Source organism: Rhinopithecus roxellana, chromosome 2 (genome assembly GCF_007565055.1).
Source record: "Rhinopithecus roxellana isolate Shanxi Qingling chromosome 2, ASM756505v1, whole genome shotgun sequence".
Classification (NCBI taxonomy): Eukaryota; Metazoa; Chordata; class Mammalia; order Primates; family Cercopithecidae; genus Rhinopithecus; species Rhinopithecus roxellana.
The window spans coordinates 111093346-111110963 of record NC_044550.1 but is presented as its reverse complement, the minus strand read 5'-3'; the positions used below and the strand labels follow the sequence as shown (position 1 = coordinate 111110963).

The 17618-nt window shown below is 38.7% G+C and overlaps 1 protein-coding gene across 2 annotated transcripts in view; it reads left to right on the top strand.

Moving 5' to 3' along the window:
* The window catches only part of TENM3 (teneurin transmembrane protein 3), a 489057-nt gene that overhangs the window by 416657 nt on the left and 54782 nt on the right, over positions 1 to 17618 (top strand). For both annotated transcript variants that reach the window (XM_030924209.1, XM_030924200.1), the window contains exons 13-17: positions 6079 to 6295; positions 7314 to 7433; positions 7991 to 8252; positions 13817 to 14084; positions 15480 to 15623. In XM_030924209.1, the coding sequence (XP_030780069.1) occupies positions 6079 to 6295; positions 7314 to 7433; positions 7991 to 8252; positions 13817 to 14084; positions 15480 to 15623 (1011 nt within the window). The remainder of the gene's footprint in view (positions 1 to 6078; positions 6296 to 7313; positions 7434 to 7990; positions 8253 to 13816; positions 14085 to 15479; positions 15624 to 17618) is intronic.

Here is a 17618-nt window from a genome sequence, read left to right as displayed (position 1 = left end):
CTTTGCAGTTCAGGAGAATGACCAGCCTGGAGTTGAGGGCTGAAGGAATTGAGGGCTATATGGAGAAGTAAGAGAGAAGGTTAGAGATCTCCAGGCAGAGGAAATGAATATGGTAAAAGGTCTATAAGCCATGTTAAGGAGTTGTGACTTTACTCAGAAGGCAATGGAGACCAAGTAAAGAAAGCATTTTAATGATTAGCATTGAAATGATGTGAACATGAGGTCCGAAGTCACCAGGAGAGCACTAATGTAGACAACCAAGAATGTGTGGAAAACCTAGCATGATCCCAATCCAGAAATGAATGCATATTTCAGTTTGTTTCATGCATATTACAGAATATGAATGAAAAGAATAACAAAAGTTACACCTGTATACTTTTAAAATTCTGAATTGCACAAATAAAATATTACATGGGAATTTCTAACTCAGACTTGAAACTTGGAGGTTGAGGCATGGGGGGAAGTACCAAATACTGTGGGGAAGGACAGTGGGTATCAATTATCATTTGAGTAAAAAAGAAAAGTCATTAATTTTTTTCCACTCTGTAAACCAAGATTTTGAAAAACAAATAAAAATATCCATAGCTCCTTGAAAGAAGAAAGTGAGAGTATTGACAAGCAGCATAAAGCCAGCATAGAAGGTAACCTAGGAAAAGACTTTAGTTAAGAGTTTTAATAATCCAACAAAATGTATATTGTTTAAATTTCCCAGAAAAAAAAAAAATCAAGAGTGATGTAACAAAGAATAGGAAATAGGACAGGATAGAGACCTTGAAGCGGGACCAGGGATTGGCAAACTGTGGCCTCTGAGCCAAAGCCTGATTTTCTTAATAGTTTTATTGGAACACATTCATGCCCATTCATTGACATATTGAAGGCAGAGTTGAACGGTTGCCATAGAGACTGTATGGCCCACAAAGCCGAATGTATTTACTCTTTGGCTCTACAAAATAACTTTGCCAGCCACTGTAAAAGACCAGTGAAAATGCACAAAGAAAGACAAGAGCATGTTTAAAAATAATGGACAGAAAAGCTAACGAGAGCAATAATATTAAGGACTGAGCGGAGGGAAGCATAAACAGTATGATCTAGTTTACATCAGAGTACCACGTAGATTGCAAAGCCTGAACGGAAGAAAGACAGGCTCTTAACTGATCACTGCAGTTATTATTCAGCGGGTTTTGAGCATTTCTGATTTATGTAGATTTTTATGATTAATGCTATTAGATATGGCTTCTATACCAATATAAATTTAAACCAACCTAATATTCCTGAAACTCAAATGGAATCTCGATGATTTTTGAAAAACTATTCCACAAAGACAATTTTACTACACTATACATTTGGGCAAGTGGGTAATCAACTTAGTTATACTAGATAGCCTTAGCTGCTGTATAAATACAGACCAAAAAATGAAAAATGTTTTCTCAAGTTATAGGAAGCCAGATTCATAACCATCCGTCACTTGCTTGGGCAAGTTACTGATAAACTCTGCAGAAAAATAACAAACAGGGTGTCCCTGCACCTTGGCTGTTGAAAATGAGATTCTTTCTCTGATTGATGTTAGCAGAGAGGCTTGTAAAAATGCATTTCCAACTGATTAGTTCAGAAAGTGTCAATCTCATGCAGTTTTATGACCTGCAGACTTCATGCCAGATGTACATTTGCTTTTTATAAACTAACAAAGATGAATGACTAAATTTGAGCATTCCTCTTTGGCAACTGTACCATCTATTGCCTAAGGGAAGTCACTGTGGGAGCATTATGGCGGGGGAGAAGAGGGTAAGGAGCACGTAACCCTTAATTTACCAGATTAATGGAGATAAAATATAATATTTGGAAATACGTTTCCTATTGAGTCTTTCCTACTTTTGTTGAAGAATGACTACAAGGGAAAACCTGCAAGAATATCAGATATTTGTGTTGTTACTCTCCCAAGCATATGCACCCATTCTAAATCCATCAAGTAAGAACTAAAGGTACCATATCATAAAACACATTTGAAAGATTCCCCATAAACATCAGCATATAACTATGATTGGGATGCAAAGGTTGAAGTTTTTAAAATTTTTTCGTTTGTTTGCTATTTTGGGTTTTTGTTATTTTTTTTTTTTTTTTTGAAACAGGTTCTCTCCCTGTCACCCAGGCTGGAGCACAGCGGTGGGATCATCCTTCACTGCAGCCTCGAACTCCTGGGCTCAAGTGGTCCTCCCACCCCAGCCTCCCAAATAGCTGGGACTTCAGGTGCACACCACCGTACCTGGCTAAGTTTTCTAACTTTTTGTAGAGATAGGGTCTCGCTATGTTACCCAGGCCTGTCTTGAATTACTGGGCTCAAGTGATCCTCCCATCTCGGCCTCCCAAAGTGCTGGGATTATAGGCGTGAGCCACTGTGCCTAGCTAATTGTTTTTTTGAAGCCAGAAATGATATGGGAGCAGTAGATCTACAGTCCACTACTTCAGAAGTCCAAGTCTTAACAACTATGCTTCTATTTCTTTTAGAGAGAGGGAGGAAAAATGTTTTACATTATTATTATATATCCTCATGAAAAATAAGCCAACAGCGCACTGTTGTCTTTCTTCCACTAGAAATATTGAGAAATATTTATGCATTTTTCATCTTCATGCCCTTTTGCCTAGGAAAGTAATATTTTGATAAATGTATATGAAATTTTCACATTCAGTTTCATTTGATTTTCTTTTTTTTTTTTTTTTTTTTTTTTTGCTTTGAGATGGAGTCTTGCTCTGTCACCCAGACTGAAGTGTAGTGGTGCGATCTCGGCTCACTGCAACCTCCACCTCCTGGGTTCAAGCAATTCTCCTGCCTCAGCCTCCCAAGTAGCTGGGACTATAGGCAGCCACCACCATGCCCCTCTAATTTTTTTGTATTTTTAGTAGAGATGGGGTTTCACCATGTTGGCCAGGCTGGTCTCGAATTCCTTACCTCAGGTGATCCACCCGCCTCAGCCTCCCAAAGTGCTGGGATTACAGGTGTGAGCTACTACGCCCGGCTTGATTATCTTAAAACATGATTTTAGTTTTTTCCAGAGAAATAAACATGCAGTTTCAAATGATTAACAACTCATTATCTTAGAAATATAACAGACATGAAAATATATATACTATCAGGAAACCTTGTGTCATCAGATCTGCTTATCAGAAATCCTGACCCACACATGTTCATGTGTATGGAAATTATGGTTACAAAAAACTTAAACTATTAGTGTGAAAAGGGTCCAACTTCATAAATTTAATTCAGGTATTCACTTATTAAGCCTTTCCCCACTCCCCCCAACTTAGTGAAGAGATTTTTAGTTACTGTCTCTGATAAGCTAGGTAGGTCTCTGTCAGTTTCAGGTGACAGAAAATTTAATTCAAACAGACTTAAGGAAAAAGGGAATGCCTTCATTTCTATAACTAAAAAGCCCAGGAGGTCAAGTACAGCTTCTGGCAAAAACCTCAAAGGTTTTTGTGTCTGTATCTGACCTGTTAGTTTTTCCTCCAGCCCTTGCTCTGCTTGCCTGGGGGTGACTCCATTCCCAGCAGTTTCTATAACGGCAGCAAGGCGGCTGCAGCAATCCCAGCCACACAGCCTCACAGATCAAGCCTGGTTGAGGGGGAAGAATCTCTTTTTAGATTGTTCCTGAAATTCACTCTTGTTAGACATGTTAGGTCACCTGAACATTTCTGAACCAAACACGAAGTGAAGGTTATGCACATGGCCTGAGAGCTGGGGAAGGCCGGATACGCAAACAAAAAGTTTCATCTCTTGCCCAGAGAAAGGGAAATGGGTCCGGGAAAGAACAGTGTCCACTACATGTCTTTTTCAGATGGCCAAAGTGACGTGCTGAGCCAGGCCTCCTCACGTCCTGTTTCTTACCTTACCTGTGTTGTTGCTGACCTGCCTTTTAGAGTGGGCAATTTAATTCAACTTTGTCTGTTTTCTTTTATCTCAGTTTGCTGTCAAATAATGAAGGGGCAAGCTAATATTCTATTAATAAGAATAGCCTAACATAAATCAATGGCTAGGATAGTTTAAAAAAAAAAAAAAAGATTTTTTTTTTAATTGTGTAAATAAAACATAATGGTCGTCTAGATATTTTCAGCTGAGCTTGCTATCAGAGTCATACCCACACTTGATACTTCAGTTGGAAGATTTTAAAACTATTTTGTCAGTTCTCCTAAGATTAAAGTCTTCAGAAACTGATATTTTTATTAATCAATACCAATAAATGTAATTACCAAGGAGATAAAAGTTCATGTTTTCAGCTGGGCTCAGTGGCTGAGCCTATAATCCCAGCACTTTGAGAGGCCTAGGCAGGTGGATCACTTGAGGTCTGGAGTTCGAGACCAGCCTGGCCAAAATGGTAAGACCCCCGTCTCTAGTAAAAATACAAAAATTAGCCAGGCATGTGGCAGGTGCCTGTAGTTCCAGCTACTCAGGAGGCTGAGGCAGGAGAATCACTTGAACCAGTTAGGCAGAGGTTGCAGTGAGCTGAGATCATGCCACTGCACTCCAGGCTGGGTGACAGAGGAAGACTCAAGTCAAAAAAAAAAAAAAATTCATGTTTTTCAACTGGTCAGTAAAGCCTGACCTTAAAGGATAATGTTATCAAATGATCATAACTTGAAACACTCAACTGCTAATGGATGGTTATAGCTTTTAAACAGAATACTTACATGGGCCATTGAGTGTAGTTTCCTTTTGATGTTCCTGGAGAAAGCACTGGCAAATTCTTCTCATCCATTATTCTCTTTATGTCATCAATACTATAGGTCAGTTTTTCATGATGGATTTCTTATTATTTCTAATATTATGGCCGATTTACATTTACCACATTTTAATTAATACCTCCATTTTAGTCGGTGTATTCTAGGAGTCCTTGTTTAAAATTTGGGAAATGCCTGATTTTATCTGGAACACACTTAACCTTCCTCAGAAGAGCTATTTGTTGTTGTTGTTGTTGTTGTTGTTGTTGTTGTTGTTTGTTGTTGTTGAGACAGAGTTGTGCTCTGTTGCCCAGGCTGGAGCGCAGTGGTGCAATCTCGGCTCACTACAGCCTCCACCTCCTGGGTTCAAGTGATTCTCCTGCTTCAGCCTCCTGAGTAGCTGGGACTACAGGCACCTGCCACCACACCTGGCTAATTTTAGAGATGGGATTTCACCATGTTGGCCAGGCTGGTCTCGAGCTCCTGACCTCAGGTGATATGCCTGCCTCAGCCTCCCAAAGTGCTGGGATTACAGGTGTGAGCCACTACACCCGCCAGAAGAGCTATTTTATTGAAAGGTGGTTGGCTAGTCTCATTCATTTTATATTGATTTGTGTTTGCTACACTTCATAAACTTCACTTTCTGACCCTCTCCCAAATTTTAGAGCTTCATCCTACATAGATTCCTGTTTACCATACACACTGTGCTAACTCCTAGTGCATTGTCTCTAAAATATAGGATATTTGAGTAGCTTTACTTATAACTAATCCATATGCCTTCATACTACTACTAATAGATTGTTCTAATCACTAATTTTTTATTTCTTACTCAGAACAAACATTATACGATTCTTTTCAGCCATCTCTAATCCAAATATTTACTCTCCGTGAACGCAGATGCAAGTAGATTTATATGTCACGTAATGATGGGGATACGTTCTGAGATAGGTGTTGTCAAGCAATTTCATCATGGTGGGGGCATCGTGGTGTGCACTCACGCAAATCCAGATGACACAGCCTACTACACTCCTAGGCTACTCATCTGTATAGCATGTTACTCTACTGAATACTGAGGCAGTTGTAACACGGTGGTATTTGTGTATCTAAACATAGAAAAGGTACCATAAAAATACAGCATTATTATCTATGGGACCACCCTTTTATATGCGGTCTGTCATTATGTGGCATATGACTGTGTTGTATTTCTGTTTCTTCTGGTTTCAAAAAGTATGCCTCGTAGAAATTACTATCAGATAGTCAGTGGAAAATCACTTGATGTGAAAAAAAAAACAGTCAAGAAACAAAACTGATTCTACATTATGGCATCAAAAGGAAAATTCCCTTACTGGGGAACATTTCTCTCTACAGATGGACTCATTGACTGCATGGATCCCGACTGCTGCCTACAGAGTTCCTGCCAGAATCAGCCCTATTGTCGGGGCCTGCCGGATCCTCAGGACATCATTAGCCAAAGCCTTCAGTCGCCTTCTCAGCAAGCTGCCAAATCCTTTTATGATCGAGTCAGTTTTCTTATAGGATCTGATAGCACCCATGTTATACCTGGAGAAAGTCCTTTCAATAAGAGGTTAATGCTTCTTTTCTGTATGTAGATTTGTAATGATGTTATCAACAGTTACATATACTTTATGTGAAATACTCATGACTGTGAGCTTGAGGAAACTGCAGTTTTTTAAATACAGTTTTTCCTCTTTCTGCAAAGTCCTCACCAAACTTTGCATTTCAAGCATTTTTAACACAGTTCACATACTTTGTGAATTTCAGTGCCTGAGACATAACAGGACATTACATTAAAGAGTCAATACATCTTCATTTAACTAGTTGATTTTGTTGGCATAGTTGGAAATGTTTCAAAAGAAGCAATGAAAAAACCCCAAAAGGCAAAACAGAAGTGCCCTTTTTTTTTTTAGCTGAGCTTACTAAATGATATAAATTATGAATTAATGTAATGGAACTGCTGACGGCATGGCAGTAAGATTGCATAAGCTGTTTGACTGGTGCTTTACAGAGCAGTAATGACCTGAAAATAAACCAGTAAGTGAAAGCAGGTGTCTTGTGTCTCACTGAGCAAAAGAAGATGATTTACAGCAGAACTCCTGGGTCTGCAGTAATTTAACAGCATTAATGCAGTTATAGCCAGCAGTTGATTAAAAGTTGTTGTACAAATGTTCCTTATTGCCCCCTTAAATCTTATACTTCTTGGTCCCTGAAGATTTACTGATTGCCTCAGAATTAATTGGAAAGTCTACTTTTCTTCATGTGAGCACCATGTATATGACTTATGAAAAAAGCACAGAGTTTATCATTTTAAAAATTCATCTCTAAATTATCAGTCTTGATAACACTCCGAAAAACAGATTGCCACAAATTAAAACCCAGGATAAACAGAAGGCATTTAAAGAATATGAATTACACTGAATTAAAAGGGACATTGTCTTGGGAGTATTTCAGGTCTGGTTTTTGTGAATAACGATTGATTGCATAGAATAGTGTTATTTTATCCTTAGGTTGAATTATCTATAAATCATGATAATGTTGGCCTGAAAAGACAGATGTTCATTCTCATTCTTCTACTTCTCCAACAGCCTTGCATCTGTCATCAGAGGCCAAGTACTGACTGCTGATGGAACTCCACTTATTGGAGTAAATGTCTCGTTTTTCCATTACCCAGAATATGGATATACTATTACCCGCCAGGATGGAATGTGAGTTAGTCCCATCATACTGTCTCTGAAGGATTTGAAATATAAAAACTAGATCTTCCTGTACCACTGTCATGTTTGATTGTCCTTTTTAATGTGGAAATGCAGCAACTTTTAGACTCTAGAAACTTGTGACAGTACATATGGCAGAGATGTAAAGTCATATACGCACATACTTCAAAAGTTGATTTTATTTTCTAAGGCATGGTGATAGTACTGTAGTTTTGTGGGAGAATGCTCTTTGTCTCAGCAGATGCATGTTGAAATCTTTAGGGATAATATTTTATAAAGTCTATAACTTGAGCTCACATGGTTCCGAAACAAGAGTCCATGGAAAGCAAATTTGAAAAAAAAAGTTGGTGAACTTGGTGAATACACATGGGGCATATGAGTATTTATTGTATAACTCTGGGAATATTCCTATACATCTGAAACTATTTCATATAAAAGTTGGGAGAAAAAGTTGATTTTCCTTATAAAGCATATTAACTTAAGGAGAGGTGTGTTGGTAGTTCTGTGGGATCCAGACAATTCACTAAGCAGACTTTGTTTTTTCTTAGGTTTGACTTGGTGGCAAATGGTGGGGCCTCTCTCACTTTGGTGTTTGAACGATCCCCATTCCTCACTCAGTATCATACTGTGTGGATTCCATGGAATGTCTTTTATGTGATGGATACCCTAGTCATGAAGAAAGAAGAGAATGACATTCCCAGCTGTGATCTGAGTGGATTCGTGAGGCCAAATCCCATCATTGTGTCATCACCTTTATCCACCTTTTTCAGATCTTCTCCTGAAGACAGTCCCATCATTCCCGAAACACAGGTAAAATATTCTCACAGGCAGTACTTGTAACTACAAGATCTTCAGATCATGTTTTGCCAGAAATCTTAAAAATAGGTTATAGAGGCCAGGCACAGTGGCTCACACCTGTAATCCCAGCGCTTTGGGAGGCCGAGGCAGGCAGATCATGAGGTCAGGAGTTCAAGATCAGCTTGGCCACCATAATAAAACCCCATCTCTACTAAAAATACAAAAAAAAAAAAATTAGCCAGGCATGGTGATGAGCGCCTGTAGTCCCAGCTACTTGGGAGGCTGAGGCAGGAGAATCACTTGAACCAGGGAGGCAGAGCTTGCAGTAAGCTGAGATCGCACTACTGCACTCCAGCCTGGGCGACACAGTGAGACCCTGTCTCAAAAAAAAAAAAAAAAAAAAAACCATGGATTATAGAATTCCAGTGTTATCTTTAAGTAATTCTATAGAATGAATTATAGTGTGTGTGTGTGTCCTAGAGTAGCTATTGTTATAGTAGGATATCTAGTTATTTCTTTCTTTTTTTTTTTTTTTTTGAGATGGAGTCTCACTCTGTCACCCAGGCTGGAGTGCAGTGGCGCGATCTCACTGCCAGCTCCGCCTCCTGGGTTCATGCCATTGTCCTGCCTCAGCCTCCCAAGTAGCTGGGACTACAAGCGCCCACCACCACGCCCAGCTAATCTTTGTATTTTTAGTAGAGATGGGATTTCACCCTGTTAGCCAGGATGGTCTCGATCTCCTGACCTCGTGATCCACCCACCTCCCAAAGTGCTGGGATTACAGACGTGAGCCACCGTGCCTGGCTTATCTAGTTATTTCTCAAAGATCTACTCAAACAAAATACTTTTTCTTCAGGCTATATCTTACATATTTATTAGTAATAGTCAAATGAAAATATAGCTTCAACTCAATCACTAATAATGTCTTTCCTCATTTATTTATTTATTGAAAAAAAACTTTAGTGTCTAAATGTACCTGACAGCTTGACTGACATCGTACCAAGTGCTACTGACACCACTCACTATTGCACATGGCTGTTAGTCTCAATAACTTACTGTTTAATTATTGTTGTAAGTAAAAAGTGTTTTGGAAAAGGTAGTTTTGACAGAAAATATTCATTAATATAACTTTCTAAGGAATAGCCATGCGTTCCCCATTCGTTTCATCTACTGAAACATCTGAGGATTGTGTTCCATCCCACATGTTTCCAGTTAGAAATAACTTTCAGATCTTACAAGCAGGACATTAGGTATAATAATAATGGACTTTGCCAGGCGGCGTGGCTCACTACTATAATTCTAGCACTTTGGGAGGCCAAGGCAGGAGGATGGATTGAGCCCAAGAATTTGAGACCAACCTGGGCAACATGACAAAACCGTGTGTCTATAAAATATACAAAAAGTTAGCCAGGTGTGATGACATGCACCTGTAGTCCCAGCTACTCAGGAGGCAGAGGTGGGAGGATCACTTCAGCCCAGGGAGGTCAAGGCTGCATGAACCATGAGTCCCACTGCACTCCAGCCTGGGCGCCAGGAGTGAGACCATGTTTCAAAAATATGTGTATAATAATAATAGACTGTATTTGTAAAGAGGTAAGGAAAAATCTGAGGTCGTTAAAATACACTAGCACATAGCAGCTTTGTCATATTCACTCTCCACATATTTATTGAACACCTGTTCTGTACCAGGTGCTGTTATGTGGGAACAAAGCAGTAAACCACTCAGATGAGGTACCTGCTCTCACTGAGCTTCCCAACTCATGAGTGGAGAGAGGCAGTCAACAGAAATACATCAGGTTGCGATAAGACTTACCAAAAAATAATAAAGCAGGGGACAGTGGATAGAGGTATGATCTTATGTAGTAGAGTTTGAGAAAATCTCTTCAATAAGGTGACATTTCAGCACAAGCTTTAAGCAAGTAAAAGAACAAGCCCTGAAAATAGAAGGGGATTTTTGGCTTGTTCAAGGAGTGGCAAAAAGGACAGACGGCATGGCTGGAGTGAAGGCAGCAGTCAATAAATCACAAGCCGTTGAAGACCATGGCAAAAATCACTCTTCAAGAATTGGAAGCCATTGAAGGTGTCTAAGCAGAGCGGTAACACTCACTGATTTCCTCCTTTAAGGAACTTCTGTGCTGAGAGTATTCTATATTGGGCAAGGGTGGAAACAAGGAGACCAGTTAGGAAGCAACTTCAGTTGTCCACAGGAGAAATTTTGGTGACTTGGACAAAAGTCTTTGAGGGTAGAAGTAGACATGGAAGAGTAGAGTCCAGGAAAGAGGTTGAAACTAAAGAGGTAAATTTGGGAGTCATTTGCATGTAAATATAAAGCACTGGGGGAGATCACCTAGGGAGGGAGTACAGATAGAGACTGCAAGAGGTGAGCCAGAAAGGTCTGGGATAACAAAAAGCAAAAGGGCTCACAGGCAAAGATGTTGCAGTGGCAACACCTCAGGGATTCCTTGGGAAATGGTCAAGCCAACTTTGAGCTAAAACTTTAAGAAGTTCATTGTAACCTCAATCAATTTAATACTTCCTCCCCAGGCCCATCTTGCAAGAACTCTAGACTTCATAGTCAGTCCTAAAATAGACTTTACCTAGAGTCAGTATCTGTCTGAGGTGTCAAATTTTTAGCCAACTAGGACATTAAAATGGGTTTCAGATAGTCAACAATTCCATGAATACATGGAGTCTTTTCTGCATTCATTCATGCAGTAGGCAAATATTTCGTAAAAATGTACTGAGAGCCTACTGTGTACAAGGTACTTTACTAGGATAAAAAGAAGAATAAGACATGCATCCTGCCATTCTAAATACGATAAAGATTTTAATGAAAAATCATAGAAGTTCAAAGGAGAGGTCAATTCCTGAGTAAGCCAAAGAAAGAATGACTGAGGAGTTTGGTCTTAAACAAGGATTAGGCTAGAGGGAGGAAAGCATGTTTCAGATTGAAGGTGTGTAAGCAACAGTGGAGTGGCAAAAACAAGTCATGTTGTGGAGGGGATAATGGGGAAGGAGGCAGAAGATGACCCCAGGACCCGTTTATAAATGGCCCTGAGGCGCAATCCAGTGGAGACCTTGAATTCTTTAGGTGATGTGGAACCCAGGCCCCAGTGGAGTTTTTTCAGCATTTCTCTAAAGTTAACTCAAGTGGCAAAACACACTTGATAGAAGTGCAGACGATATTGAGAGAAGAGAGAAATGAGTGAACAGGCTCTTCTTGTGAAGTGTATATCCATGCGTATCCAGGGCTCAGATGGAGAGGGCCTTGCAGTCACAATGGTAGTGGAAATGAGGAAGAGGGAACACATTAGACAGGGACTGGAAGATAGAATTGGCAGGACATGGTTCCTAACCGAATGTTGAACAGGATCAGGAATAGGATTTACAGCTCACGCAGCTGGCAAAAGTCGTCCTGATGGTTTATTTTCCCACTTTCGCTGGATTTACCTTTCCTTCTAATGCTCAATAACATGGTCAAGTTAAATTACATCAGAGAAACACATGCTTTAATGAACAGAATTACAGATACTAAAATCCAGTATAACACATGATATTTTGAAATAGAGAGGCAGCTTCTGGAAGGTCACAGGAAATGCATATAATATTCATAAGAGAGTCCCTTACTCGTGGAAGACCTATCAAATGGATGGGAAATTATTTTGAAAATAAGAGGAAGCAAATGATGGGCTTTAGGGTTAAATCACATATTATCAGGACCATTCTGGAGTCACCGAATCTATTTTTCGAACTAACTCATTGATATTTCACTGATTATGGGAGAACAATGAGTTATCTTTAAACCCTTCACCCTAACAACCTACAGTCTTACAGAAGTACCCTCAGCCTTAAATTTAATGGTTTCCCCAGGTCTACACAGTTTCTATATGTTTGTAAACTATTTTGCTTAAGGCCGTTTTGTGGCTGAATTCAGTCAGCATGTTTGAAGGAAAACTCCAATGGTAATAAATTTGTGTATCTACATTAGAAATGCCTCTTACTCTACATTAGAAATGCCTCTTACTCTACATTAGAAATGCCTCTTACTGTACTGTACCACATCGCGTCCATCTTCATGCCAACACCGACTGACAGGCCAGAATGGAAGTTTCCTTCGTCCATTCATTTGTGCTACTTCCAACTGTGTGATTGTTTATATTGAAGCTGACAGCTCCACCCTCAGTACAAGGGGTCTTGGAGGGTTTTACTGAAGTTATTAAAGTCTGGAGATGGCAGATACACATCATCTTTAACTGTTCTATGTGGAGGTGTTGGGGAAAGGGGAGACATTGCTGAACACTGGATCAGTATTCTAAGATCTTTCCAACATGAAAAGGCAGCCGTTTCTGTCTGAATAATGAATCTTGATAAGGCAATATGAGGAAGCCTTTGAGAGTACTGTTTAATTCTTCGTGGAGAAAGTAGTGAATTCCTGGTGCACGTTCTTGAACACAGATAGCCTTGCACTTACAGCATATGTGGAAAGCCCAGGAAGAGCTGTTCTTATTCATCAAACTAACAGGAGCTTGGTAAAGAGAATCTGAACTCTTTAGAAAAACTGTATATGCCACATGAAGTACATTTTTCAAAATAAGTAATGTTTTGGCATAATGTATTTTGCATTTGTTAATATAAATGTTGTCGGCATTCACGGAGCTAGTCACACTGGAAATCTGTGGGGTTAAGAGTATAATCTTTTTTAATTTGTAAAGGAGATAATTCTTATGCACATAATTATATTCATTTTTACAGTCCAGTTTCAAATAAAAAAGTGTGAATTGATAGGTTCTGTGTGCATTTAATAACATATTAGTTTCTCTCTAGGATAATTTTTATGGAGCTTTAAAATATTATCTAATTTACCATCATATCAAAAACCCATGGTAAGTTGGAGCTCAATCTTTAATTATGACAAGGTGCTATTATTATATTACCTCTCAACATGGATATGGAATTTGCTACACTTTAACCCAAATGATTGAGTCTTTTTTGTTATCCTTACTGTCTTTATAGACTGTGACCAGCCAGCTGATGAGGCTATAGTATTGGTTTAGTCCCTAAATGAGCCAGCTGGCACAGGCCAGATCTTTGGCCTAGACTGCATCCCTGTTCCAAGCTAACCATCTTACAAATGTCTGCTCTAATTCTCCAGGGTGATGGGGTGAAAGATGGGTTAGTGAGAATCCACTGTGACTACTACACTAACGAGTCAGTGCATGTCAGCCTGATGAAGCAGTCACAGTGCTTCCCATGTGAAGAGTAGCACCCGAGGTATGATTAACTCAGAATAAATGACAAGAGGCTTTTAGGAAGAGACATTTGGGCTGGCAGCAGAGTTATTTTTAATTATTGAATAAGATAACAGCTCAAATGCATATTTGTGAATAGTGATTCTTTTGTGTCTTACTTTAGTTGTCCGAAAGCAACTAAAATAAGCACATTGTCTTTAAGAGTAACTACACTAAGACACAAAGAGTCACTATTCACAAATATAGTGAATATATACTACATAAATACATTTTCTTTAATAGTCATACCTGATCACAGTTTGAAACTTCTGCTTTATTCAAACTTAGGTACTCCACGAGGAAACTACAATTCCAGGAACAGATTTGAAACTCTCCTACCTGAGTTCCAGAGCTGCAGGGTATAAGTCAGTTCTCAAGATCACCATGACCCAGTCTATTATTCCATTTAATTTAATGAAGGTTCATCTTATGGTAGCTGTAGTAGGAAGACTCTTCCAAAAGTGGTTTCCTGCCTCACCAAACTTGGCCTATACTTTCATATGGGATAAAACAGATGCATATAATCAGAAGGTCTATGGTCTATCTGAAGCTGTAGGTAAGTTCCATATAAATCTTTGCTGCAATGAAGTTTTTCTCAAAGCCGGAACTATCATAAATTAATCGTAACCTAGGGAAGTCAGTGGATAAACAGAATATAAAGAGAATAAGGTTGTCCTAGGAATATTATACCTCGGCTAGTTTAGATCTACGATGGGAAAAGGAACATACTCCATGTGGCAAGAAGAAAATATCAGTCTTTCCTGGCTGAAATTATGTTGTTGAGGAATGCTCTGAGTGACATTTCAGCTTGTCACATCCTTTTCCCCCCATGTTTCTTTCCTTATTGTGTCCCTTTCTTTTTTCATTTTCTTCTCTTTATAATTTTACCTCCCTGGATTTCCTTATTTGTTTTCATGTCTGTATCTAACACTAATATATTTTCATATATTAATGTCATATATTATTCATATATTATAATAATTTCATATTATATAATAATATAATTTCATATATTTCATAATATATTTCATATATTAATATCTATGTTGATATTACACAGGATAGCAGACATTTGTGTCCATGAATTACATTAGCTGTTTTCACTAGAAGGGCCAGTTCATTCAGTGAAAGGACAGTCAAACCAGTTGTTTTATTGAATGACTGGACAATGCGATCAAAGTGTGACGTGTTGAGACACGAGAGAAAGAGATTAGGTATATAGTATAGCTTCAAGCTCAGAGCATCAAAAACTGAAGAATGATATGTTTTTGTTTTAATTAGTTTTTACCTTAAAATAGAACATTGTGCTCTGAAATTAATAGGTAATTTGGATTTGAATTAGTTCAAATCAATCCAGTAGTTGCCACTTCTCCTTTCATTCTTTCTAAATTTTAAAATCCCTGTTTCATTGTGAACCCTGGAAAGTTTTTCATCTGTGATTTATTCATATTACGGCTAGTTTGTTTATTTCTGATAGTAATATGTCACCATAATGTCATAATCTGGCTAGTTTTTTTGTTCCATTGAACCTTACTTATCATAAATATTTTCCATAATTTAACACTCCTGAAAACTAAGGAGTTCTAATTATTCAGATGGCAAACATTATTTTTAGTTGTTATCTAATTGCTATTTGAGACTGATCTAATTACTTAACCAGCTGCCCAATCTGGACTTTATTTTGTGCTGTGAACCCCTCATGAAGGGGCGGTATGGGGAAGAAAAACACTCATTTTCTGTTAAATCAGTAGAAAATAATATTTGGAGATCATTTTTAAAAAATCCTGTATATGGTCAACTCTCCTTAAATTAAAAAATAAACTGCTCACAAATAAGTGGAAATACAGTCTCAGAACACAGATGCGAAAACAGCAGTTTTTTCCAAGTAAGAAAATACATTGCATTTCCCCCAGTAGTTGGAAAGCTGAGCTGTGCTTTGTTTGGATTCCAGTGTCAGTTGGATATGAGTATGAGTCGTGTTTGGACCTGACTCTGTGGGAAAAGAGGACTGCCATTCTGCAGGGCTATGAATTGGATGCATCCAACATGGGTGGCTGGACATTAGATAAACATCACGTGCTGGATGTACAGAACGGTGAGCTCTTGTTCATAGACAGCTGACATCGTAATGTATTGTTCATAGATAGCTAATGTCACCCACTTTCCAACTCACGAGATCGTAGCGACATTTTATCCTATCCATGCTGTAGGATTAGAAATGGCAGAAAAAGAATAAAGGTGAATTTTTAAAGATTATAAAAGCCTGAAGTGGGAACTATATACCACTTTCTTAATAGACTTTAAAATGTTCATGTATTCATCGCCGAAACGATCTTCCCATCAGAACGTGAAAGGCTGACTTTGCTGTTGCAATGAAGGATCTCTGAGTGGGAGTCATCCGCACAGATTCAGCTGGCGTGTCTCATTCCGCAGTGAATCAGTGGGTGTGAGCCAAAGTACTTAGAAAGGTTTACCAAAAATGGAGGGAGGGGAATTTGTTTTTAAAATAAAGAAAAAAAAATCATGTGACTTCACCAAAATATTTTTAGTAGATTTTAATTCTTGGGTAATTATTCTGATTATCTAGTTTTTTTTTTTTTTTTTTTTTTGGTTCTTCTTAGACTATTAGGGAAATAAAACATTCTGCAACTCAAATGGGGTCACATATATTGTTACTTGACTTGATGAATATTAGGGGAAAAATGAGTAATCTGAGAAAAAAGCAAGAAGCAAAAGTGTTCCTAGGAGTAGACCTGATAATGTGCTAGCAAATATACTCTGAAGAAACATGTGTCAGATGCCACAAACCAAAAGAGGAATATTTGCAAAATATGACCAGCCTAATCTCATCAAGAATATTATTTATATGAAACACAATTCTGTTGTCTAGACGATGTTTCCAACATTTTGCCCACATACTAGCTGCATCTCGGACAACTTAAAGGGTGCTTTGCCAGAAAAGCAAGACCTTAAGTTAGTCTGTTATACTTTGGCCTCCCGTCCTAAACCATATCATACTAGTACTCTACTTTTACTGATAGCCAGAGAAAAAAGTCACAATCTCAACAAAATAATCTAGCTCTTGACTTTGCAGAGGTTTTTGGAAGGTTCAGAATGTTGACTTGACAGTGTAGTACAATTAAATGTTTATAATTAATGGTCACTTTTTCAGATTAATGTTGCTTCAATGTTCATTCCTCCTTAAAACAATTTTTTGTGGGTGTTGGAGAGTGTGCATTTTAACCTTCCAAATATATGCAGTCTAAACTAGTTTTCAGACCAGTGCTTGAAAATGCTCTTGCTGAACCGGATGCAGTGGCTTATGCCTGTAATCTCAGCACTTTGGGAGGCCAAAGCAGGTGGATCACTTGACGTCAGGAGTTTGAGACCAGCCTGGGCAACATGATAAAACCCTGTCTCTACAAAATATACAAAAATTAACCATTTATGGTGTTGCACACCTGTCGTCCCAGCAACTCAGGAGGCTGTGGTGGGAAAATCGCTGGAACCTAGGAGGCGGAGGTTCCAGTGAGCTAAGATCGTGCCACCGTACTCCAGCCTGAGTGACAGAGTGAGACTCTGTCTCAAAAAACAAAAAAAGGAAGAAAATGCTAGTGCCTTCCCTCCAGGAAATAATAGTCTGAGAAAATCAGTAGTAAGGAAAAACAAACAAACAAAAAAAGCAGAAAAACCCTTCCCTGCTTCACTATTTTATAGCAGTGTATTAAGCTCTACACCCCTTCCAGTTATGTCCTGGACATCAGGATGCAGTTCAGTTTGCACCCCAAATTAAGCAGAGCTGCTGTCTAGTGCCACATGCAGCACACATCGAAAAGGTGGGACTCCTGACCAAACAGGGGATTCCAGTGTTCTCTCAGAGCCTCTCAACTCATCAGTGGTGTCTGAAGCAGTAGTAGTCTCATTCTGTTATATTCATAGCACAAGGTTCAATCATGGTCTTTTAAAATGAGAAGCCATATGCCAAACATGCTAGTAGCTGCTCTTGATGAAATTATGTAAAATTATATTTCACACACTTTGAACATATTTCTGTATTCCTTCAGAAGCCCTCTACAAACAAAACTAGGGG